The following is a 26,316-nucleotide window of genomic DNA, read 5'->3' as shown; positions in this document are numbered from 1 at the left end:
ATGCGACAAACATTATGCAAATGGTGAAAGCCATTTTTGTGTCCTGCGCTGAAGTCTGGCTTGGGAAAGGACATTACTCTTGATTCTTTTAACACTTTTTACTGTGGTCTAGTTTAGTAGAAGAAAGAGCCATGGATATATTATCAATGCCAATAATACTGATTATGCATTGTGCAAAAGCTTGAATCTCTGAACATTTTGCAATAAAAATATTCATAATCTAGAAAAGCAAACACCCCATGCCAAATCATTAAGCAGAAAGCAAGTGAGAAAGTAAGTAAAAGAAAGTAGTAAGGACATTTAACAGCCAAAAAAAGTCTCTATTGGCCTTATCTTTAAACTATATTTTGTTTCCAAGCTTCTCAAAATGTATTTTTTTTTATCAACAAGCATCGAATACATGATATCTTCCTGTTTTTAAGGATTTTTTAAGATGGATTCTATTCACATTGTCCTGTTTCATGTTTTAGCACTCTGAAACCCATGCATAATAATATTATGTTACAGCATCCATAAAACATTTCCTGATAGACATGACAGATTTAACTCCCACTGCCATAAAAAGGTATATTTGAAGCACGTTATTTAGTATGTTTGACCCTGTCTTAAGCCTCGCACCCATCCCTTTACTAAACAGCTTCACCATGTCTTGTCATGTGCAGCAGTTGGACTAAGAGAGAAAAAGCCAAAACATGTTTACTGTAATAGATATGCCCCCCCCATTGAAGGCCAGGCAGCTGCCACTCTGACAAATGTACATACGTCAGCACTCTTGTGCCCACTGCTGGATAGGTCAGGTACTATAAGACCACCATTTCTAATAAAAGTGGCTTCTACAGGAAACGTATGATTGTATGTTGGGCTATTTTAAGACAGTTTCCTGTGTTTGACATTTACCTTGGATTAAGGAACAGATTTTGAATCACAGCTGTTTGAGGTGCAGCTTGGGACCTGAGCCGGGTCCAGAGAGGGGGCCAGATGTTGTTCGTCTTCCACTGGGAATATGTGGCACTGCAGCTGGTAGGAAAGAGGGGGAGAATATAAAAAGAGGAGAGCGGGTAAATTTGTAAGAACGACAAACAGGAAACACAGAGCTCACAACACAATGCTCACAGAGTTTCCTGCAGGACCTCTCTGATAAGGCCCGCTTCACATTGTGCTGTAAGCTGCTTCTGACAAGCATCTGCAGTGTAAGGGCAGTAGGACATTTCATATGTGGACTGAAAGTTCATCACCATCTTTTATTAAAGTCATAGTTTGTACACCACAGTTCACAAACACTACCTGAGAAAACAATATGTAATCATTGCTGAATTGATAAGCAAATAATCTATTAGTATTGTCCTATCCTACCAATTAAGAGCGTGTCACACTTTTTCATTGGTTCTAGATAGGTTCTAGTAAGACCGGTTATTCTTGACATTTATATTTCTAGACATCTTATTGAAACGATATCATCACTGAAATTTGGAATTAAAAACTATTAGACTCAGTAGGTCTGTAGCTCACCAAGTTTGTTTCCACTAAATTGCAAAACTTCAGCTTGTCTCACGTCTACTTTTTGAGCTGGTCTGGGAAGTGATTTTACAGTTAGAGTAACAACGCCCTCTATGGGTTTATAGGAGAAGTGCAAGAATTGTGGACTTAAAAAAATATCAACAATATTTTTTTTCCCCCAGTTTTTTTTTTTTTTAACTTTAAAATTTATAGGACTTAACATAATTAGTTATACAGGGCTAAGATAGAATAAACTAAAAAATATTCAAAGACCAATAAAATCATTTTTTCTCTAGGGGATGTGGGTCCAAAGGAGGTGTGACTATGTAAATGTGCAACAAAAGGAAGCTAACTTCTCAGGCAGCTCATTGATCTGATTGGATGGCATTGTTCTTTCGAATCGGGGTGCCTGGTTTACAGTAACAACAGACCTGTGGAGAGACATCTTTTACAGGGAAACAACTCCACGTGCTTCCTACTCACTCCTGGGAATGGGAATATTGTAATATACTGATAGAAAAATGGCGCAAAATGGTTATCAGAGACAAGAGCGGCCACAAAGACAGCGAGATGAGGTGAGATGCATGCTGCTTGGTGATGGAGCTGTGGGGAAAACCAGCATGATCATCAGCTATATCTTCAATGGATACAACAGCGATTACAGGCAAACTGCTTTCGACGTCTTCACTGGTAAGAAGCATATAAATTACACCTTTTATACATTTATCACGGCTCATGGCTCCTAAATGCAATATGTTGTCACTTAGGTCTTGTTCATGTCAATGGAACTCCAACGCGCATCAAACTCATTGATACAGCTGGCCAGGTAATTTTTGAGACTAGTTGCAACGATTAAAACTTTTTAATTGGTCACATTGTTATCTTTTGCACTGCATGTTGTGATTTGTCAAATTGTTGCTTTTAAGGATGAGTTTGGTCACCTCCGCTCCTTGTGCTATGCCCATGTGGACGTCTTCATCCTCTGCTTCAGCCTGGTCAACCCGGCATCCTTCCACAACATCGCCACAAAATGGATTCCACAGATCCGTTGCTGTAATTTCATGTCTCCAATTGTTCTGGTCGGGACACAGTCTGACCTCTGCAGCAATGTGAATGTGCTTCTTCACCTGGGGGAAAGGAATACAACACCAGTACATTTTAAAAAGGCTAAAAAACTGGCAAAGAAAATTCAGGCACACGACTATGTGGAGTGTTCAGCCTTGACACAGCACCACCTTAAAGAGGTTTTTGACTGTGCAATATTTGCAGCCATCAAGAACAAATGGGCAGGTGGAAAAAGTAAAAAGCTTAGTATCATCAAATGTTTGAAAGGTCTGTCTTATCGTAGGTGGCAGAACATGTTTTCTGATTAGTGACTGGACTCCTGTTTTGTTTTCCTGTTTGGAAACTGTATATCGAATTGTAAATATATTTGTCTGGAACATGGAGCTTGCACTAAGTTTGAATGCATTTGAAAACACCTCTATCTCTATCCTTGTTTTGTTTGTGGTGTGTTTGGTGTTTACACAGCACCTACATGTGTGTGTGTGGTTGAAGTGTCCTGTTCTATTTGTTCAATAAATATTTTCTGTGATTTTTGGTGTGAAATAGGGCCTAATATATAGTAGATAGATACTATTCCGGTTTCTTTGCTGTCACACATAAATGGAGGGAAACGCTTAAGTGTGAGTTACTGTGGACAAATGGTCACCTGCTGATACTTTGAAGTGATAATTACCACAACAAAGCCTGGTTAATTCTGTCCTCAGTGTGATGCACTGTGAAAAGAATCCTCTTTAAATCTTCTTATGTTTAGTCCACCAAAACATACCACAAGTGGGCTAAAGTCTCTGGTATAGCTATGCCTAAAAATAAAAGCAGGCTACTAATAATCTTATTTTTAGTTTGAAAGATTTTGGAAGAAGATGGTTGTCACTTCCAATACTGACACTGATACTGTCTCAATTTGACTGGGACACAATTGATTTATTCCACCAAACAGTTTTAAAAATAAAAATAAAAACATGCACCTTTATTGTTAGGGCCTTTCCATAGACCTGACTTGTTTCCACGGAGATGTCCTTGCTTTGCCTGGAGCATTACACAAAGTGGCATAACAACTATTTCTAAAGAGAATGCTCAAAAGTTTGGCTTTAGCTTTCTATTTGCATTTGTGATGGTGGGTAGACGTCATGTTGAGCTCTGGACCAGAGGCTTATTTTGATTTTAGACTAAGGCCCCTGTAAAATAGGAGCTTTTTTTAGGTGCTTTTATTTTGCGTAAAAGGCATATATGGTAGCCTACAAAACAGTAATAACAATATGCCTACCTTTCAGAGAGATTTTACCTGTAGGCTTCAAACTTTAAGATGAAATCTTCCTCATGGTCCCTTTAATTTAAGTCAACAAACAACAGTTTTTCGCAAAAACGTAGTTGGCCTAGATAAACAGTGGGCAAACAAGGTTAAAGTCTGACAGATAGCTGGAGAAGCACAACAATGTGTATAAACTGCGTTTCCCAAGATGCAACAGTTTCACCCTCCCCTGACCCAGCATGAAAATAATCTGATCAGCTGATCTGACCTGGCAACAAAATAGCGTAGCTACAGAAATCTGGAAGGGAGGGGGCAGAAGAACAAAACAATGACGCTGCTCGGACGGGTTTAAAAACACTACACTTTATTCAAGACTTTCTGAACATTTTTACCCGCTTTTCACCTCATTTTTATTGCGCGCGAAGCTGGGAATTTCCGAGCACCGGACATCGACTCGCTGTTGTTTTTGTTGATGTAACACAGCTCACTTGACATTACTGGGGGCTAGCTGCAGCTAACTGGCTTCACTCGCACAATAATAGCTTGGTAATAACATTCTTGGAGCAAAGTGTTTGTAGCTAATCGAATCCCACTAGCATTTGGCCAGAGAGTTTTGCTGTGGACGTCAACAGATTCTGCGGATCATCCAGAGAGTTGTCCAGGGTCTCTTTGCTAGCTAGCCTGTTGTTAGCATATTTGCACAGATTGTATGTTTTTTCTGGGTGTGTTACTTGACCTCGCTGTTTCTTTGTGTCTTAACAATTTTAAGTTAACTTATATTATATTGTTGAAGCTTAGGCACTAAATTGCTAATGTACTGTTGATGGCTGTGAGAACAAGTGTAGCTAAATAAGACAATTTTATTATCCGCCATCTGTCTGCTTGTTTACTTAGTTGTCATCTATATTTTTTGTAGATTTTTTCGTTAAACATGCTACAATTGTAAGTTATTTTAATAGTTTTGCAAACATTGAATTACACAAAGCCTTGTACGTATGTGTGTATTATAATTGTGGTGCTACTTCTTAAGCTCTTTGAGGAATACCTTTTGTTTTTCACATTTGCTTTGTAAGAAACGATGAGTAGCCATGGCTCATCGTCTGAAAAAGGTGTCAACACTAGTCTGATATGTCAGGAGAGTTATACTTGTGGTGGCTCAGAAGAGGCAGCTTTTGAATGTGATGAATGCAGAAGTCTGCAGTGTACGCGCTGTGAACTTGAGCTCCATAAACAGGAGCGCCTGAAGAACCACGAGCGTGTTCAGATTGGCCCTGGGCACGTCCCATATTGTGACAACTGTAAAGGTAAAGAAGGCAGTGGGGGAAACGGGGACAATGGCAAAAGACAGAGATCAGTGGTCCGCTGCCAAAACTGCAAAGTCAACCTGTGCCAAGACTGTCAGAAGCGTACACACAGTGGGGGCAATAAGAAGAAACACCAGCTCACGACATACCCTCCTCCTCCTAAACGCCCAGAGCCTAACTGTGTCCCGGCATCTCCACAACCGCCTGATGTACCAACAAACAAACAAAGGGATGAGACAGACTTTCAAAGGGCAAAACTTTTGGAAAAGGTGTGCAGTTTTCTCCTTGTTGATGAAAATGAAGAAATGCAGGTAAGTTTATAAAGTCATTTACCAAGAAACAAACACATTTCTTAAGTTGTTAAAATTGTTTTCTATTCTCCCTAAAGATAAAAGATGACAGTTCATTTATAAAAAGCCTCAACTGCAACCCAGACCAGCTGATGAAGGTAGTATCCATCTTTGGGAACACCGGCGAGGGCAAATCCCACACTCTCAACCACACTTTCTTCATGGGCAGGGAAGTGTTTCAAACTTCCCCTGCTCAAGAGTCCTGCACTGTGGGCGTGTGGGCGGCATTAGACCCCGTTCATAAAGTCGTGGTGATTGACACGGAAGGCCTCCTGGGAAACAGCTCCAAACAGGGCCAGAGAACCCGTCTGCTGCTGAAGGTGCTGGCCATTTCAGACCTGATCATTTATCGAACCCATGCAGACCGCCTCCACGATGACCTGTTCAAATTCCTGGGAGATGCCTCAGAGGCTTACCTGAAGCATTTCGCGAAAGAGCTGAAGGCAACATCAGCTCGCTGTGGTTTGGATGTACCACTGTCGACTCTGGGACCTGCTGTCGTCATCTTTCATGAGACTGTCCACACTAAAACACTTGGTTCAGGTAAGACCAATTCTGCAAATAGGACTTAAGACTAAAATAAAGTTAGGGGTTAAGGGCATGTGACTGCTGTTTGAGCTAGCACAGCAATGATAGGTTTAGCAAATATGAGCTTTTAGTGTTAACAATTGGAACGTGAACCTTATGCAACACAAACAAAATCAAGAAGTTTTAACAAATCTACAACTTACTAGGCTACATATGTTGCCTATTATATAACATAAAATATGATCACAGATACAACTTTAGCAATGTCTTCTTCAGTATTGCCTTACACAAATATAAATGTCACCTGAGTCATGACGCATGCGCAATAAATGCATTTCTGTCTGTGTCTGTTCACCATTTACAGTGTTTTTATGTCAACAACACTCCTTTTGTGTTTGTCATTTTAGAGAAGTCATCCGAGTCGGTGGATCGACTGCTGCTGGAGCGTTTCAAGAAGGTCTCTCGATTCCCAGAGGCCTTCAGTTCTGTGCAGTACTGGGGCACGCAGACCCTGAACCCCCCCACCAACTTTGATGGCCTGTTAAATAAACTGGAACAACTCCTGGATAACAATGCCACTCGTTCACCACGCACCCCAGTTGTCATCTTCAAAGCTCTGCATGTAGGACTGCGGTTAATCTGTTGCGTAATCTTTGTACCTTTGTAACTGTAACTGAATACATTATCTTTTGTAGGCCCTGAGTGAACGCTTTAATGGGGAAATTGCAGATGAACTGGTGGCCCACAGCTGCTTTTTCCCTGATGAGTATTTTACCTGTTCCAGTTCATGCCTGAGCTGTGGGTAAGTAGTTTGTCCCGTTTTTAAACTTTTTTTTTTCCTCTTGTCATGGTGATATTTCTTGGTTTTTCCAGATGTGGGTGTAAGAACAGCATGAACCACTTAGCAGAAGGATTGAGCCATGAAGCAAAGTATCGCTGTCGCTATTCTGTCCAGTATGATAATCGCATTTATACTTGTAAGGTAAGAACACATGTATGCATTTAGCATTCTGTATATGTGTAAATCTGGAAACGCTTTTCTTAGTGAATCCCTCTTTTGTATGTCATTGTCTGTTAAGGCTTGTTATGAAGGAGGAAAGGAGGTTGTTGTTATCCCCAAGACCTCTGCTTCTTCGGACTCTCCATGGATGGGACTTGCAAAATATGCTTGGTCTGGGTGAGTACAACCAATGGTCACACACACAAGTTATATTCTTTAAGATGGTTTTGTTTGATTCCCCCCCACTTTGCACTATGTGCAGGTATGTCATTGAATGTCCCAATTGTGGAGTGATCTATCGGAGTCGTCAGTATTGGTATGGGAACCAGGACCCTGTGGATACTGTTGTTCGCACAGAAATCCAGCATGTATGGCCAGGAGTAAGTAGCCAATATTAATTTAATAATACTTTATTATAAATGCATTACTAATGTACTGTTATTCGATATTGCAGTCAGAGGGCTTTTTAAAGGACAATAGCTATGCCGCTCAACGTTTGCTGGATGGCGTTAACCTTGTAGCCCAGTCCATGTCAGAGCTCAGTGTCAAGCCTACTAAGGCTGTCACCTCTTGGCTGACTGATCAGATCGCCCCGGCCTACTGGAAACCTAACTCCCTGATCATGGTGAGTGTCTCAGTTAGCTCTACGGTGTGGTAGCTGCCACCAGCAGCAAAGTCTATGAAAATCAAAAGGTTGTTTACCCTCAGCGTCAATTTGTTGTACAATGCGATCTGTTATCATGTCCCATGATAAAACTTTCACAGCTGCAGGTTTCACACAAACGGTCTGTCACAAAGCAATATGTTTTCATTCTGTACAAGGTGTGCTATAAATGTCACGAAGTCTTCCAGGATAACGACACCAAGCATCACTGCCGGGTCTGTGGGGAGGGATTCTGTGATAGCTGCTCTTCCAAAGCTGCACCAGTCCCAGAGAAAGGCTGGGGCCTGGCCCCTGTCAGAGTGTGTGATGTCTGCTATGAACAAAGAGTTTCTTATGCAGGTGTGTATTCCTAGTACACTCAACTGTTCCTTGATAGTCTCCATATAATAAAATTGAGGTATATTAATACTGATTTATTTGTGTTCATATGTAGAAGTGCCTAAGGTTGAGCCTGAGGAGGATGAAGGTGGAAACCTTGCCAGGAAAGTTGGTGAAGTAGTGACAAACACCTTAGGAGTTGTGGTCACCGCCATTGACATCCCACTTGGTGAGTGCTAAGCATATTGGTTATGCAACAGTATGAACCTAATATTCTGAACAAGCATGAGAAAACACCGCCCTCTAGTGGTATATTACTTAATTGAAGTGAACCCTTCGACCTGTCGAGCAGGTGTAAGATGAGTTCCTCCTGTTGGCAAAAAATGACTATCTCACCTAGTTTTGAACAGAATTTCTTTCATTTAAATATTACATTTATTATATATATATTTTTTACCAGTTTCATTACTAATGCAATGTAAAAAAAAAAGTTAATAGAAAAATATTTTTAAATTTGTAATCTAGTCTTCAGGGAATATAGATGGTCACAGCAAGAATCATTCATTACAAAATAATGTTTTATTAACACAATTTGCTGTTTTTGAGTATGCAGTCAGCAAAAGTAGATTTGCATTGTATATTTACATTACGTTTTGTTTTTTTCATTATAGGTCTGGTAAAAGATGCTGCTCGACCTGCCTATTGGGTGCCTGATCAGGACATCCTTTCCTGTCACAATTGCCAGCGAGACTTCACTGCCAAGCTGTCCAAGCACCACTGCCGTGCATGTGGCCAAGGAGTATGTGATGACTGTTCCCCTGAGCGGCGGCCAGTGCCATCGCGCGGCTGGGATCATCCTGTGCGCGTGTGCATCAGCTGCAACAAGAAACCTGGTGAACTTTAACGAGATGGCCTTCCTTCTTCAGGTCACCAGAGAGAACCACTCACTCTGTCACTGCTTTACCTCTAATATTACGGTTCTGTCTTGTGTCTGTGGCAAGGAAGCATTAATCATAGTGTATGTAGGACATTTAGCAGATTTGGGATTTAAGACTTTCTGTGGCCTTTCAGAACAGCCAGAATATGTGCGTTACTTGACTTGAGTGTAAATTCTCACTCTGAATTTACAGATAATCTATATTCTCTCAATGCACATCCCAATTTTGGTGTTTCAAAAATCTGTTCAGCTATGTTTTTCTATCAGGAAAAAAAAAAATGTATAATTTAAACTTAATTTGTTTTCCTTAAAACCCTGATGTTTTAACAGGTTTAGTTATTAATGATATTGAGTAATGTTTTCAGATGTCGTATTGTAATGGCAAGGAGAACTTTTATATCCATGCAGGTTAGCCCCACAGGTTTCTTGCATGTCGTTTTGCAACATTATAGTTTTTTCACTAAGCCTTTACAGCTGTTATAGGCTGTTGCTTACCATGGCTCCAAACCAGATATCCTGCTGTCATCTAAACTGCGCTCACGCCACATCTGAGTCTCCAGTGGATATCTAGTGTGCCAAAATCATTCAGGTCACTGTGCGATAATGTTAATAGTATTTGGTCATGTGATTTGTGGTTGTATGGAAATATAGAGCTGCATATAGACAAGTGTACATTTGAGATGGTATTTATGTATCAAAGAAAAAAAAAATTAGGGTTATTAATCTTAGCATTATTTTGAGCATCTCTGGCATGCATGAGAGTTTGACAGAGATCCAAGGCCTTGTATATGTCTGTTTTAAACTGCATCTTAATCCATTTGTTTCAAGTTGTATGTATTTTCTTTTACTGTTGTCTTAATATTTCACAAAACCCAGAATTGTCCTCCCAACAACTTGCATTATGCCTAGTTATGGGTCTCTAGAAACAATACTGGATAAGGAAGCTAAACATGTGTGGAATTTTCTTTTGAAAATATACAGTATTCTATCATTTTAATTTAATTATATTACATGTTGTAGTGATCGTCTGTTACCTTTTATCACTTTGTTGTCTATTGTCAATCAAAAACATACAAAGAGAGAAGTTTGAATGTGGTACAATAGCATAAACACATTAAGAGACTGAAAGCTTTATTTATTTTTTGTTCACAATCAAATCATTTTTGTTTAATGCAAAAATAATAATATTTGAATAGCTGAGCAAGTGGGGCCTTTTTCTATTTTGTCTTTACAGCAGTTTTTCATCACTAAAGCTTTCTAGGTAAATCTCCTCTTCACCTGAAAATGTTTGATGTCTGCCTAAAGAATAATTCTAAACGTATCTGTCAGAATAGTGCAACATTTTTCCAAATGTTAATATTGCACAGTCATATTTCTACAGCCGTTGTTTGTTCCCATGCAAAATGAGACATTTGTGCTGTATGAAATATGGGATGTGCATTTCAGTATGAATGACTGCTGACTTCAAATTATAAATAATTGCTTAAAACATTAATGTTTGGGTACAAAGTTGGAAGCATTGCTAGATTAAAGATGTATCGGACCCATCTGTTGGAGCATAAGCTGAGCTCGCCTCCATGTCTTTGCTGTGTATTTTTGTGTAGATCTTTGTGTGAAACCACTCATTGTATGTAGGAGGAAGACACTTGTGTGCATGCCATTCCTCGACAACACAGCAGCTCCAGTTGAAGAGAGAAAAATATTTGCTTGGTGCTTATTGATTATTATAAATGATTCATAATTATTTTTAATAAATAATTAAACACAAGCTTCCATGTTGGCATTCTTTCTTGTTTTCACTGTGACCTTAAATGAATAAACAGGAGCTAGTTCCTGTATCTCTGAGATTCAGTGGAGGGCTCTTTAAAAGAACGTGAGAAGTTGAGATGTGTACAATACAAACGCAAGGGAAAACCCTTTAAAATTATTTTGACAGTTTACCCCTAAAAGCCACGCCCTATTCGCCTTTGTCGCAAAGCTATTGGTCCACGGATTCAGTCCGAGCTCTGATTGGTCCGTTTCTGTAGGTTTCCCTCAGAACTGCAAGACGCCGATATTGCGTTACATTGTAGCAAAATGGCGGCTGTCATTCAGAATCCACTAAAAGCGTAAGTATTTCAGACACTAAAGAAATACTTTATTGTTATTTTTATGCCAACTTGTTAATCCTTACCGGATATTCGTGCATGTTGTTGCTTGCCTTGTGCGTATGGCGGCGACGCTGTCTGAATGCATTTTGTCCACTTCTTGCAAGATAAAGTCGCCTCGTATAGTTATTTTATTTGATCAAATGTTGTGGTATAGCCCCAGACATGAACTGATGGCTGCATGACACTGTGCTCGTACGAGCAAAGTCGTTTTAATTGCTCCGCTTGGCATTCAACAACAGAGAGTGTCGTCCTTAGTAGGCTATAAATTTTATTCGGTAAACTGTCGACAACGTGCCTATGCGCAGCCCCGAATAACGAAACGCCGCTTTTCCCGTGCTTGGTTGGGCATAGCTATAATATAAGCTATAATATATAATCTGACATTCCGAAACTCGTTTACAGTTGGTGTGAATTGTCGACATGTCAACTTTGGCTCCTCCAAGCGCAGACGTGGTCAGGACCCGGTAAAGCAAGCAAAGGGAGGAGGCATTTTCGATTTGCATGTTTCTGTCCAAACGGACTGAAGTGACAGCCTGTGAACTTGTGCGCTGTCGGAAATACAAACTAGCTCCTTGTGCATTAGTCCTTTTAACACTCCAGCCCTCCAAAATATGTTCCACCTATGTCTCCTATCCTCCTCCTTTGTTCTACTGTGCAATTCACCTTTCTATTATTGCAAGTTTATCTATACAATTTAGATGGCACAACTTGTGGGCTTTGTTATCGCTGAGCAGTGACCAAACTAGCTTGTTGTTGTGTTGGTGGTGTGGGGGTCTCGAGCTCTGCTAAGGTATATTCATGCTCCACTGTGCCTTTAAGTGGAGGAGTGTTGGAGATTAGCTTGGTCCTGGATCCAGGCTCCATCTGTCAGTGAGATGCTCCGACAGAGAGAGAAGAGGTGTTGGCCAATCGCAGGAGACCCATCTGCCACTCCTCAAAGGTCCTCCAGAGGTCCGGTCCTCCACAGGTCCGGTCCACCACAGGTCCGGTCCTCCAGAGGTCCGGTCCTCCACAGGTCCGGTCCTCCAGAGGTCCGGTCCTCCACAGGTCCGGTCCACCACAGGTCCGGTCCTCCAGAGGTCCGGTCCTCCAGAGGTCCGGTCCTCCACAGGTCCGGTCCTCCACAGGTCCGGTCCTCCAGAGGTCCGGTCCTCCAGAGGTCCGGTCCTCCACAGGTCTGGTCCTCCACAGGTCCGGTCCTCCACAGGTCCGGTCCTCCAGAGGTCCGGTCCTCCACAGGTCCGGTCCTCCACAGGTTTGGTCCTCCAGAGGTCCGGTCCTCCAGAGGTCCGGTCCTCCACAGGTCCGGTCCTCCACAGGTCCGGTCCTCCAGAGGTCCGGTCCTCCAGAGGTCCGGTCCTCCACAGGTCCGGTCCTCCACAGGTCCGGTCCTCCACAGGTCCGGTCCTCCAGAGGTCCGGTCCTCCACAGGTCCGGTCCTCCACAGGTTTGGTCCTCCAGAGGTCCCCAGAGGTCCCCAGAGGTCTCCAGAGGTCCTCCAGAGGTCCGGTCCTCCAGAGGTCCGGTCCTCAGAGGTCCGGTCCTCAGGCCCTCTGGACCTCGGCTCTCAACACCCTGTCTTCAGATGCACACTCACTCTTCAGTGTCAGTGTGGGACATTGTTGCTGAGATACAGGCTAGAAGAAGCAGACTGAAATGATTGATGGATGCCTCATTGACACTGCAGTGTCTATCCACATAGATCTTTACGTAAAACACAATAATAGCAGTAGGGTATTATACAATGGCCAAATCCCCCAAAAATCTTAAAAATGTTGATCTAAAAGGCATTGTTTTGTTGCAGTGGTATGGCAACAATGCAGAGGAAATTCAGTACAGATGTAGACATTACAGGTTGAATAAAGTTCTTGTTTGCATTATTGGTTAAATATTGGTTATTAAACGTTAAGAACCACACCATTGTCATTTTAACAACGCTTAGGGATGGAGAATATTGGAAAATTGGATTGGATTGCGTCAGCTGTCAAATTGCTGTTTCATCTTTGAGACCTTTTGCGTTCAGATGTAAAAGTCTCCTTGCTGTGGAGTCCGCTTAATGAAGTGTTTCAATCTGCTATAATTAGCCTATGTCTGGGGTTTCTGACTTCATTTCACACTTTTGTCAGATTATAATTAGTCACACTCTTCACTAATTGGATGTTGCTCATGTGGACCAGTTTGACCTTTTTATGAAGACGATTCACATTTGTAAGAGCAAGTGGAAACCTGTGAGTTGGATGTGGTCGATGGAGCTGTTCGCCTGCGCTCATCTGCCCCTCATTTTAGCCCTGGGCGGACGCTAATCTCCAAAATCTGCTGATTAAAATGGAGGCTGGAATATTTAATTAATAAAGAGGCTGATGGACTCTTGTGTGGGAGGGACACTTCTTTAGTCCCCTGTTTTCTCATCAAGCAGCTGTCTCGCCTTCATCAGCTCTGTGACTTCAGTACGAAGGGCATTTGGGAGCGTGACTCAGTGTGGAGGTGTGGGGCCTGGTTGGTCTTGCCCTCGCAGACCGGGTTGCACTGATTACATGTAATAATCAGGACTTCAGGATGCAGTCGCTCCTCCCCCTCCGCTCTGCTCTGTGGTGGCTCGAGCTTCCTGTGAGACGTGCACCTGCAGCACATTCAGCCATAGAGCCTCAGAACAGAACAAGTTGTTTTTAAATCCACTGGAGGTCCAAAGTGGCTGTGCTGCTGCTAACTGTAGTAATCAGATCTATGCAAAATGGCTGTTAACACATGCTGGCATTACAGAGCCAGCCATGTGACACAAGGGACCGTTGACGGGAAAACGCTGATAGTGGAGGCCCCACTGGCCACAAGATTTGCTTTTGTTCCTTGCTGCTGTTCACATTTGACATGCAGCTCTTTGCTTGAACCTCACTTTGGTAGAAACCAAACATGGCCTAATAATCATTTTTAAAAGCACAAAGAAGTGTGCGTTGTGCAATGAAATGCTTTATCACCCACAGTTTTTGTAAATCCAGACTTTCTCTACCAAGGTTGTGTAATTCATACTAGATATTTCAGTTCTGATACTTTTAGGGCAACTAATGATTATTTTTTTATCAATTAATGGATTAGTTATTTAGATTACGAAATGCCAGTGAATGTGAGATTTTTACTAAAGTTGACCAAATACAGCTACAGCGATGCTCTTCATTGAGTATACACAGCAAAATCATAATAATTAAAAATATTATTATTTTACACATTTCCTGTGTTCTTCTTCTATCAGCACAAGTCTGGTTTGGAGTTCAGAAAATGATTATTTGATTATCAAATTAGTTGACAATTATTTCCATATTCAAATAGTTGTAATTAGTCGATTTCACTTGTTTTAGCCCTAGATACTTTTGATACTAGTTTTAGTTATTATCATATATTTTCTTTGGACAATCCTAATAATAATAATAATACTACAGTTTGAATGCACATATTGCATATGAAGTGTGTCTTCTGCAGTCACTGATTTCTCCTTTTGGATCAAATTATGCCAATATTTTAGATTTTAGTTGCATTTAAAGGTGCCCAATATAACTTTTCTGGTGCCCTGCTTGTCTCCATGGAGATGTTATTTGTCTGGAATGTTTTGCAGTATGACATATATGTTATGTATTTAGTTTGTATTTAAAAAATCAGGCTGTCTCTCTGTCTCCCTGTCTCTCTGTCTCCCTGTCTCCCTGTCTCCCTGTCTCTGTCTCCCTGTCTCCCTGTCTCCCTGTCCCCCTGTCTCCCTGTCTCCGTCTCCCTGTCTCTCTGTCCCCCTGTCTCTCTGTCCCCCTTTCTCTCTGTCCCCCTTTCTCTCTGTCCCCCTTTCCCTCTGTCTCCCTGTCCCTCTGTCTCCCTGTCTGGTGGTCTCAGTGGCTGTAGCGCCTCATCTTGTAACTGGGCAATGTCACACTCGCCGCTTTACTTGGCACTTCTGAGTTTGGACGCTTCAGGATTCAAGGAAGCATTTAGAGCTGGTGCGCTTTTAGTAAACCGATATGGAACAGACAGTATCAGGCCCGTGCTGATTTGGAGCTATGGCATCAGGACTCACTCAGGTTAGTTTAGGCCTCCTGTTTTAAAATACCCCCCATGTAAAGTGACCGACCCAGACTGGTAATTAATATCAATAAACGTAATAATTAAAAAAAAGATTCTATTGGATGCAAGTGTTGTGTTCTGAAGATTGTGGCTTATCATTCTGTATGTGTCGTTGTTGTGAAGCTGTGAAGAAGACAATACAGATAGAGTTAGGGGTGGGTCATGTTAATCTATGAAATTGAATTGTAATGTGACAATCTGTCAATCAGGGCAGGGAGTGTTATATCATGATTTAGCATGCGTCTCTGTTTACTGCAGCTCTCACCGTCAACTTTCTCCACCCACTCGTCCTGTAGGTCCGCCTCCGAAGAATTCCACCATATATCAAGCCAATATTATTTTTTTGCCCTAGTTTAAGTGTGGCCATGTTTCATTATCAGACAATCAGTGCATTGAATGTTTCTTTTTATACAGAGAAGGGTGTACATTTACAGATTTGAGCATTACAGTGACCGGGTGACCCTTCACAGCAAGAAGGTTCCAAGGGCCTTTGAAGCAAAGTTTATATGTTTTCTCCTCCGTGTCCTCCGGCTTTTCCCCCATCAACCCAAAACATGCACCATCGGTAAAATCCTCCCGCTAAGGTCCTGACCAAGCCTAGCTCAAGGTCTGGAGTACCATCAATCAATCAATAAATCAATCAATCAATCAAAGTTTAATTATAGAGCACTTTGCAACAACACGAAGAAGACAGAAGTGCTTTACAGGATGCAGAAACCTCCAACAGCAAGCAATAATATTGATAATAACTATATTTTTTAAGAATAAAGGTTAATTTGTGTTCATATGTGGGCCTTCTCAATGAAAATGTTGGTTATTGGTCACAACAGTAAGACAAAATTAGTTTTGACCCGTTGGCTTTTTTGGGCAGAACAGTGTAGTGGGAAATCAGGATGAGCGAGGAAAGGACATTCAGCAAATTGTAGGGGATCAAACTCACGATCCTGGGGCCGGTTGCACATTGACCCTGAAACCCTGCCACAGTGCGAGACAACAGCAAGACATTTTTCTTTTTTTTCAATTGATATTTTTCACTAAGATAGAAATTGTCTGTTGAAAGTTTTAGTCAAATAAAAAACTAAAAGTGTCACGAGAAGATGGATTTGTTTTATTGATGTTTATTGTTTATTGCGTCAGTGGTAAGATGCCCGTTTCCTGTAAATGTTTTTTTTTGGTGTGTGTCATTCTAAAGCCGTGTAAACCAGCTGTGGTAGCAATTTATTTTACAACTGAAATAGTAAAACTGTAGCACAAGGAAGTTTATATGTCTTCTTTTAGCTCGTCCCACCTATGGTCCATCCTCTCTGTACTCATGGCTGGCCCTCATCATGTCTAAACTATACTAAGCGCCAGGTCTTTGTTGTGGCAGAAATCAACCCCAAGATGGCGGAAGTTTAAGGAGTAAATCCCACTCCCGCCTGCAGGACCACCTTTAACATTCCAGGCTCAACTCGCAGCCTGCTGCTCATTAGTTCCACTCCAAAATGGCCGTCTTCCTAATGTCCTAATTGGGAACACGTGGAAGAAGTTCGTTAATGCACAGATGCAAGAAAAGCACTACTTTTTCCTATGTTCCCGCAACATAGCACACATGTTACACAGTAGCCCCGTCAGATTTTCTCAGTCTCGCCTCATACCCTCATCTTTTTTATAGTTAAATAGGAACTTGCCCTTGCGCTCGGCGCTCTGCTGAGATTAATTAAGTAGGCTAATTACCATAGCAGGCGTGTGGCAGCGATTGAGGGCTCCAATGTGAAATATCCTCCCCCATCTTACTCTGAATATTAACGGTGAAAGCCTGAGGGACCGGCAAAATCTCACTGGAGCTGTAGAAAAGTGAAAGGAAGACTTTGAGTCCTTCAAATCTATGAAATGATTTATGTATTTGGCTCCAAGATTAAAAGGGGTTGTAATATATTTGAATATGAGCTTAATACAGTGCACATAGTAATGCTAAACATACATGAGCAGAATCAAACCAGGTCCTTTGCATTTTAATACTCCCACATGTGCTTTGCTGCTGTGACTACTAATGGGACATAATAAGCAAGTATTTCTTATTTTAACATTTTAGAAACCAATAACTGTATGGAATAAACAACTGCTTTGTTTTCTCAAACTGTATTGATTTTCTCTTTGCCTCTTTTAGCTTGCTCAGCTAACTGGTGTAATGAGGTGTACTCCAACAAAAGGGCATGTTAGTATTATTTAATTAAACAATGATGCAATGAAATTAATACTGGCCAGTCCCATCATTTTTACTTTCAAATGCAATGTCTGACAGTCTCTGCTGGTCTGTTTCAGACTGGGCGACCAGTTCTATAAGGACGCCATTGAGCAGTGCCGCAGCTACAATGCCCGTCTGTGCGCCGAGCGCAGCGTCCGCCTACCATTCCTCGACTCCCAAACTGGAGTGGCCCAGAACAACTGCTACATTTGGATGGAACGCCATCACCGGAGCCCTGGTTTGCACACTTTTTGTTTTGTTTATTTCTCCAAAAGCTCTTTTCTACCATCATTGCCAACTATGAAACTATACCTACTATGAGTGATAGAAACAAATACATTCCCAGTTCCATCCTCGCACTACACGCCAAAGGCTCATAGTACATCCTGTGTTAGTTGTGTAGACCTTAAGTAGGTGTTTTCCAGGCTGTTGCAGTGTGCTCACACCTGTTTGTGTGCAGGGGTTGGGGCAGGACAGATGTACACGTACCCCGCCCGCTGCTGGAGGAAGAAGAGGCGGCTGCACAACTCTACAGACTCTCGTCTGGGCATCTATGGCCTGCATCTGGGTAAGTCTCCTGACCACTGGTCAAGTGATTAAGCTGGTGGCCATTCTGTTTACTGTTTGTTTTTTGTTTTTTTGAGCAGATGAAATATGTTCATATTCACGCTGGCTGGTAAACATGTTTTGTGCAAAGTAGAACATGTCATTAGATTTCTCACTGCTGGGAGGTGCAGCACTGGATACTACTACTACTATAATACCTTTTTGACATGCCACTTTAAACCTCTTCACCATTCAACACCAAGTTTCCCTATCCTCCCCCTTCTTTCCTGTCCACTCCCCTGCTCAATGGCCTTGTCTCCTCATCACCTTCTAATCTGCCAGTTTTGTGAGTTGTGTTCAGTAACTGTTATAGTGCCCAAGACTTGAGCACCACACTGTCCCAAGGAATGTACCGGATGAGATAAGACATTTTACACACATTTTACACACATTTATTAGCAGAACAAATGGAGATATGGACACTCTGTCTTGCTTCTCTTAGCTCTGATATGAGGAAAACATGAAAATATGTACGTTTTACTATATTTTTACATTTGAAAGAAAATAATGAGCTGCTGTTAGAAATTTGAGGATTAAATTGTTGTCAAATAGCTTATAGTAATGCAATATATATTATAATGCAGAGTAAATTCTCGCTCCTCCAACACTAACAGTGTGATCATATATGAATTGTGTGGGTGAGGAGAATGACACAGTGTAAGTGTCTATATAGCAAATTATATATTTGGTCTTTTTGACATATCCACTGTATTTATTGCTTTTTTAATCATTTAAATGGTCAAACAATGCTGTGCTTAAATTCATTTAGCACAGCATTGTTTGAAATCTAAACTATTAAAAGCCCATCTGAGGACTGGTGTTGGGAATTAGCCATGGCTATAAACACTGATCCCTGCATCAGATTACTGTTCATCTATGTTTGTTGTATCTGTTCCTATCAATTAAATAATAAATAAATATCCTTCAAATAGCAATTCAGAGTTTTTAGATGAAATACAATTTTTGCTCAAGTTTGGAAAATGTATAAATCTAACAGTAATCAGGCTGCTCAGTTGGGGAGATTTGCTGTGAAACAAGCCGTTGTTTCCCAAACACATGGCATTGTGTGCTATTGTTCTGGTCTGGGCTCTTGCTTGTACAGAGATCCACACTGCCTCTGACTCAGTACAACAGGCTGCTGTAAGCCTGCTCTGTACTGAGGAAACATAACCTGATTTAACCTAACTCTCTGAGGCAGCGTGCTGTGCAGCTGCCCAGAGGTGCTGAGCACACGGCAGCAGCCACAGTCTGCCTGGGCTCTGTCGAGCTGATGCTGTGGAGAATGGGGCTGCATGCACAATCAGCACCCTGCTGCAGGCTGCTGCCACTCTATTTATAGCCCCCCAGCTCCTGTGGGTGAGAAGGGACACAGGAGGAGGGAGGGGCTTTGTCTCGTCGTGGAGAGGTGAAAGTCAACATGTGCAACAGACACAATAGTGAGGGGCTGCTGGGTATCTCCTGGCTCATCCTGATTTTACCTGCAGTCTCTGGCTCCTCTGCTTAGTATTCTGTAGGGCTCCAGTGGATGCAGTGAAAGACGAGCAGACTGTAGAGAGCTGAATTCTGGGGCTTTTGAAGTATGTCCTCTTCTCAAACTGCTCAAAGAAAGTGGATGATCATGAAAGAGGAGAGGAGATGTGTGAATCCGGCTGACTGTCAGAGCTTTGTTTGCTTTGTCATGTCTGCCTAACCTGCTCGACTTCTGCACCATTTCTTTTGATCCTTTGCTTCACAGCTTTATATAACTATGTTATAAATATTAAAAATGCAAAGATGGAATGGCTCACTCGGTGGCAAGTGAGGATCGCATACATTTTTCCATCACATGCCATTACCTGTTATCCTTATTTCCCATCTGTTCATTTAGATAAAATTGAATAGTCTTTCTTATATACCAGTATGTCACAAAAAATGTAAGAAAGCCACATTGAATCTGGGTTAGAAGTGCAATGGTTTCCTTTATTAGCAGAGCAAATGGAGACATGAATGCATTGTCTTTCTTCATGATCACAAGTAGACAATAGGCATGTGTTGTCCGGCCCCTGTGCGGCAAACACGGCTGGTACTGGTCAATTCACTATGAATGTGTGTTGTTTCTCTGCAGATGCTGGTGGCCTAATGTCTAAGGAATCACTCCCCACTCAGAGCACTACACTGGAGGCTCTGCTGCGGGGAGAGGGTCTGGAGCGGAGGAACAACGCTAAGAACGACGAGGAAAGTCTGCTAGAGATCCAGGTGAGGCCACATGTTTACCTCAGCTCCTTTGCTCCCAGCTGTGACATTAAGAACCGTTTGGAGTGCCCCTGCCGGTTGCTAAGGCAACTTCCCAAGTTTTTCCAGTTGACCTGCAGGGCTCGTTAGTTCACTGCCCTCTCACTGCGAAGCTTTTCTGACAGTATACAGCAGCCCCACCACTCATTACTGTATGCCAGCCATTCCCAAAAAGGGCCATGGCCCCCTCATCAACCCTGCAATAATGATCTACTCTCTATTCTAAAGAATATATGTATTTGTTTAAATGTTCAAATACAAATGTAAATGCTAATGGCTGTAGGCTTAATACAGATTTAAAGTAGTGATTTTTTTTTTTTTTTTTTAAACATGGAACAACAAAAATAAACAAAAGTGTGGACAACTTTTGGGGCCCCCCTACAATGCCTCTTAGGCTCCCAGTGAGCCACTTAATCATAATTTCTGCTTCTTCTGTATTTGTCAGAGGGTTTTAGAGGCAGATGCAGCCGAAGATGCTTTTGACGATGATGAAGACTTTGAGGTGGACACTCCCAAAAGGCGACACAGGGGAAAAGGAAGGGCAAGTGTCTCCAAATACTCCCCTGTTTTAAGTAGGAATGTTATGGTTTCAAATGTTACAGTCACGATTATCGTGAGGAGAAATATTGCGATTTCACGATTAATCACAATTATCAGCAAAAAGAGGGGACAATTTATATTGTATTTTTTAATGTTTGAACTTGCTACTATTCCTGTGAGAGGATTTGTTTTAAATAACAATTAACCTGCCTACCATTTAATGCTGCAGATAATTTAAAACATAAAATGTAATGGCCACAAATGGATTAATTATAAATATAAGTTTGAGGCCTTATTGTAGTTCTTTTAAGTATTATAGCAATTAGTGAGATGAGCTCCTTGGTAACGATAGCTCGGGGAGGGTTTGTTAAAAAAAACAGCGTTGCAGGTGAGGGTACGCTCTGGCCCTACCTGTGCCCTCCTCCTCCCCCTTCTCACTTCCTCCTTTGTGTTCCGTGGCTTCACTTTCGGTTCGCTGTCTTGCTCTGAATGTAGCTCCTGCAGTTGACTGGCACTAGTGTTAATCTCTGTGTGTAACGGACCGGTCGCTCAGTACGTTTAGTCACATTCACAGATACGCCACACATCTGTCAGTATAAACGGATAGGGCTTGTTGACGTGCTGGGCTCCCACGCACACGTGCGCGTGTGTGTGTGCTCCGCTCGTGGTATCCCGCAAGTTATATCCCACAAATAACCTATTGTGGCCATAAATAATCGTGGTAATTGAAAAAAAAAATGCTAATCTTGACATCCCTAGTTTTAAGCTGCCATTCAGGAACTACTGCATAGTCACGGCTTAGTAGTGAGTTTACTTTGTGTGTTTTCTCAGGGTCGGGGCTCAGGTCGCAGGAAGGCGGACTACGATGATAAGCCATATGTCTGTGACAGTGAGTAATCTCCAATGTCTATTCAAAGTCTCTTTTATATATTTACAGTATACTGTTTTATATCTTAAATTGGGGATACAAAAGATGAAATAACTACAGTTTTCTGAATGACATTCTAACACCCCCATCCCGTCACACAACACGTGCGTTGTGAGAGAGAAAATGTCTCGCTCAAGACGCAGTAGGAGTATCAAAAAACCTTGAAATGGTTGTTTCCTTCAAACTCTACAATCATCTAAAATCTATCAATCTGTATAAAAAAATCTAATCTGGTTTCCGCCCATCTCACAGCAAAGAAACTGCTTTCATCAGAATCACCAGCATCACCAGCAACCTACTGATTGTCTCAGACTCCAGCTCCACATTCAGTCTTATTCTTCTTGACCTTTCTGCTGCGTTCGACACCATCGACCACCACCACATTGGCATCTCTGACAAAGCGCTTCACTGGTTCTGCTCCTTCTTCAGCTCATCCAGTCCCTACAGTATTACTTGTCGGGTCCTCGTGGGGTCCCCCAGGGTCCCGTGCCGTGCTCAGTCCAACCCTCTTCACCATCTTCATGCTTCCTCTTGGGTGTGTCGTCAGTAAGCATGGAATTAGCTTCCACTGCTATGCTGACGACACGTAACTCTACCTCAGAGTCACTCCCTCTGGGCCCCCCTCTGGGCCCCCCTCTGGGCACCCCTCTGGGCACCCCTCTGGGCCCCCCTCTGCCACTTTCACCCACCCCAGCTCCTGCCTGGAGGAGATAAGGCCATGGATGAACCAGAACTCAAAAACTCATTCCATTCAAACAGATCCCATTCAACTACTCCACTCTTCCATCATTTCACAATACCTGTAAATAAGAATGTTCTATTTTGTTTTTTATTCGGTTTACTTACCTGCTAATAGTATTACCTAGTCTTGTGCTAGCTATTTTTACTTTATTTTATTTTTATTTTATTTTATTCTATTATCATTATTTTATTATTATTATCTTATTTTTTATCTTTATCTTTTTATTTTTATTTATCTATTTTATTTTATTTCCCCCCCTCCATTCCCTATTAAGATAGGAGAGGAGTTTTGTTTAGAGTTTTTTGTTTTTGTTCATAAGAGTGTGTTTTTGAAACTTCCTATAATCTGTCCTTTCCTCCTGTTTCTACTGCATTGTAACAACAAAATTTCCCTTGTGTGGATATTAAAGGATTATCTTATCTTAACATTCCCCTCTGTTACCACCTCACCTTTGACAACCATGTCTTCCACATCTGCGAAACTTCCTTGTTCCACCTCCATAATATTTCCAAACTCCGTACATCCTTCTCTCTTCAGGCTGAAGAGAAGCTCGTCCATGCCTTTGTCTCCTCCAGGTTGGAATCCTGTTACACACTCCTCATCAGGATCCCTGGCAGGAGCCTCCAAAAGCTCCACTATGTACAGAACACCCTCATGTACATGAGGGTGTGGAAACATGCACACATCCCCCCCATCCTCTGTACCCTGCACTAGCTTCCTGTTCACTTCAGCATTGAATACAAGGTCCTCCTGCACACCCACTGTCTGCATGGTGAGGCCCCCACTTACCTCACAGAACAGAACCATGAGAGACAGGACCTTTTGAGGCTGCTTCTCCCCATCTGTGGAACGCCCTCCCAGACCAGACCACCTCCCAGACCACCCCCAGGGTGGATGTTTAAAAAAAAAAAAAAAAAAAAAGTCTTACCTTTTTAGAAAAGCTTACAGCTAATTTTAAAATGGTAATGGCTTGTTTGTTTTATTGTTTTTATTTGTTTTTGCTTTGTAGCACTTTGGGATTTTAGAGTTGGGGTCAAATGTGAAGTACAATATAAACACATTTTAAATAAATTATATTATTTTTTATAAATCTTGGATGACTGTCAGAGGCAGTTTTGGGGTGACCCCCCTCCACAAGGTGACAAATACTGATATTGTGTAAACAAACAATACACACACATGTGACCCTATTTTGGGGTGAATCAAAAGGGTCAGGCAGTGTTCTGTAGGGAGTAAATGGAACACACTGGATTTAAATGCAGCTAAAAACAATAATTGCAAGTTATTAATAGAAAGACAATTTTATAATAAACAGTGAGTGTTTGAAGCCTTGAGAATGAAAAGGACTGAATATGCAGGAATACTCAAACGTGCATGAGTCCATTAATAAAACTATGCGATAATATGTTACAAATGTTTAGTTTGCATAATACTAAAGTTGCGTCAAAGTGCTAACCTTATAACTGTGGAGAGTTTTAAAGACACAAGACTGTTTGTACTGTACTTACTGTGGTGTCCCTGTACATGATGCATGTGGAAAAGTCAAGTGGTGGTGTAGGGTTTTCGGCTAATTGTCTTTTCTTAATGGCTGGATATCTTTGCCTCTCTTTTTCAGGCAGATACAAACCACGGCAAAATACCAAATCTACACCCACAGGTACTTGCATATGTTCACAGTTTTTTTTGTTTGGATAGACTGTTAAATAGTGGGTTTCAGATGCTGTTATTATTGATACAGGCCATTTATTACGTGACTTGTCTTGAGCTCAAAAGTGCCCTCGAGTAAGAGAGACATGGTTATTATACCGTCTGCATTTTATTGACTTATGGGAGAATTTGAAATGGCTCCCTTTTCATCTTTCAGATGGGGGGAAAAGGCATTTATATACATTTGTAGTCCATTGATCAAACTTGTGCCCTCTGGTTTTTCAGTGTGTGCAAAGCGCTACAGAAACCGAACAGGTCTGAGCTATCACTACACCCATTCCCATATGGCAGAGGAGGAGCAACCCGGGGAGAGGAGCACAGTAGTAACAAGAACTCCTTCTATACCACAGAAACGTGAGCTCTAGTACTCTGAGACAGCGAATCGGGACAGATAATATAGTAAAAACATGTTCCATTGTTAATTCATGTTATTTGTAGGCCCAAAAGGTCAAGCTGGAGCAAACATTCCCAACAACTACTGCACTAAATGCCACGGTTCAAAGAAAACGGGTAAATCTGGCTCTCCCTGCACAGCCTGTCAGCACATAGGTGAGGGTACACAAATAAATGTACCTCAGATCCTTTATGGTTTTCTTTACCTCTCCTATCACTGACTTTTTTCACTGTTAGCTGACTGTGGAGAGGAGAAGGAGGACGGGGCGTTCGCTGGGGCTGAGGAGCTGTTTGGCACCACCTCAGAGAGTGACACGTCAACATTTCACGGCTTTGAGGACGAGGATCTGGAGGAGCCTTTGGTCAACAGCAACGGCATCTCCAGCCGGCACAGATAGAGAGTACCTTTGAACAACAAAGACCCTTTTAACTTTTTGGATTAACCTCTGGCAAAAATCTGCTGCTTCTTTTTATTTCAATGTTTTGTTGTTTGTTTGCGGAAAGCACAAAGTAAGAATTTCAGGACATTAATGCAAGAGGTATTTTATCTACTGAACACTTTGAGTAATTTATGAACTTCCTTTTTATATATAACATAAATATATATAAACTTTTAAAACGGTGAAGGATTTGACGGTGACCTCATGCTGACAGAAGCTGTTGGTTTTTCCCGTCACTGAAGCTAAAGGATTTTACGCAAAGAACAGTAACACTGGAGACATTATTGTGTGATTTTATAAAAGGATTGATGCATTGGAAAACTTAAATGTCAGCGCAGAATGGACTTGGGCTGCTTGATGTTTTGTGAAGTATTTGTCCCTTTTAGGACAATTTTTTTTTTGCTTACTCTGGACTGAACTTACTCGTGAAGGAACTAAGGACATTAATTATAATCAAGCCCCCCTAATATATATGGATGAAGACAAATTCAATGCCTCAATTATTTTTTAAACATTGAGCACTGAAAGGAAAGGTAACTTTTTAGTTTTATTATGTTTCCCTTTTTACCGGTGATATTTGGACCAGTGACTTACATGTGTGTTTGTGTTGTACAGGAGCTCTCAGCACTTTGGCTATACATGAACAATGAAGTAAAAGATTTGACCTCTGAACTTATGAGCCTTCATGTCCCTGCTTGGGCCCGCTATAACTGACTGTGTGGAAAAGCATCCACTGCTTGTAAAAGTCATGCAGCTTAGTTGTGGCAACTGTTCCCCAGACAGTATGTATTGATCACTTGAACATTTGATATGTGAATAGCTCCAGCTTCTTTCATTGCTGGTGCTCTGTGCTGGAACTCCACTGAGCTTTGGGAACACTAAAGCCTTGGCCTTTGCCTGTTTGTGGCCAAAGGGTGCACTGGGCCCCTGGGCCCGGCCTGCCCTCTTTTGCTGTGTGATCTGATGTGACACTAAGACGTCATTATCCTCATCACTGTGCCAGCCTGCCGCTCTGACAGCCATGAGCCTCCAGCCGGACTGGGCTGCAGTCCCTCTGACCCAGCTATAGACATGGTGCTCTACTCCACCACCACACGCACCTCTGGACTACTGTGTGGTCGCTACACAAAGCTTCTCTGGGCTTTGGGCTTTCTCCAAATTCATTCTGCCTTGCTGTAATTGTATTTTTTTGGGGCTTTTTTCCGTTGGGCTTTTTTCTGTTGTATAGTATTTCCAGGTTTTGAACTGTTTGAGTTGAACCATGTTTTCTTCTACTGTGGATACCTCTGTCCTGATCAGGTT

At 41.8% G+C, this 26,316-nt stretch overlaps 3 protein-coding genes across 6 annotated transcripts; all 3 read left to right on the top strand.

Annotated features, from left to right (window-relative positions):
• The first annotated feature begins 1,847 nt into the window (after positions 1–1,847).
• Positions 1,848–2,870, top strand: LOC140370321 (rho-related GTP-binding protein RhoU-like). The gene is made up of 3 exons (XM_072457434.1): positions 1,848–2,187; positions 2,265–2,323; positions 2,424–2,870. The coding sequence occupies exons 1-3, from the start codon at positions 2,019–2,021 to the stop codon at positions 2,868–2,870; spliced, it is 675 nt and encodes a 224-aa protein (XP_072313535.1). The 5' UTR covers positions 1,848–2,018.
• Positions 2,871–4,820: 1,950 nt separating this feature from the next.
• On the top strand, positions 4,821–10,280 carry LOC140371100 (zinc finger FYVE domain-containing protein 1-like). The gene is made up of 11 exons (XM_072458401.1): positions 4,821–5,426; positions 5,504–6,008; positions 6,401–6,615; positions 6,689–6,795; positions 6,867–6,975; positions 7,073–7,170; positions 7,256–7,373; positions 7,448–7,618; positions 7,816–7,996; positions 8,091–8,204; positions 8,647–10,280. Exons 1-11 carry the CDS (start codon positions 4,890–4,892, stop codon positions 8,877–8,879), a joined length of 2,388 nt encoding a protein of 795 aa, XP_072314502.1. The 5' UTR covers positions 4,821–4,889; the 3' UTR covers positions 8,880–10,280.
• Positions 10,281–10,927: 647 nt separating this feature from the next.
• LOC140370405 (zinc finger protein DPF3-like) lies at positions 10,928–25,166 on the top strand. Of its 4 annotated transcripts, none has more exons than XM_072457546.1 (10): positions 10,928–11,020; positions 17,465–17,625; positions 17,848–17,955; positions 20,098–20,228; positions 20,710–20,805; positions 21,636–21,693; positions 24,090–24,131; positions 24,407–24,535; positions 24,620–24,730; positions 24,812–25,166. In XM_072457546.1, exons 1-10 carry the CDS (start codon positions 10,989–10,991, stop codon positions 24,970–24,972), a joined length of 1,029 nt encoding a protein of 342 aa, XP_072313647.1. In that variant the 5' UTR covers positions 10,928–10,988; the 3' UTR covers positions 24,973–25,166. The 4 variants fall into 4 exon arrangements, with proteins under 4 accessions (XP_072313647.1, XP_072313649.1, XP_072313646.1 ...); XM_072457545.1 differs by lacking the exon at positions 10,928–11,020 and adding an exon at positions 11,468–11,526; XM_072457548.1 differs by lacking the exon at positions 24,090–24,131.
• Positions 25,167–26,316: the final 1,150 nt, after the last annotated feature.

Source organism: Eucyclogobius newberryi, unplaced genomic scaffold (genome assembly GCF_026437365.1).
Source record: "Eucyclogobius newberryi isolate DKJ021-1_F unplaced genomic scaffold, fEucNew1.0.hap1 SCAF_21, whole genome shotgun sequence".
Classification (NCBI taxonomy): domain Eukaryota; kingdom Metazoa; phylum Chordata; class Actinopteri; order Gobiiformes; family Gobiidae; genus Eucyclogobius; species Eucyclogobius newberryi.
Note: the sequence above shows the minus strand (reverse complement) of the source record. Positions and strands in the feature narration are given on the sequence as shown.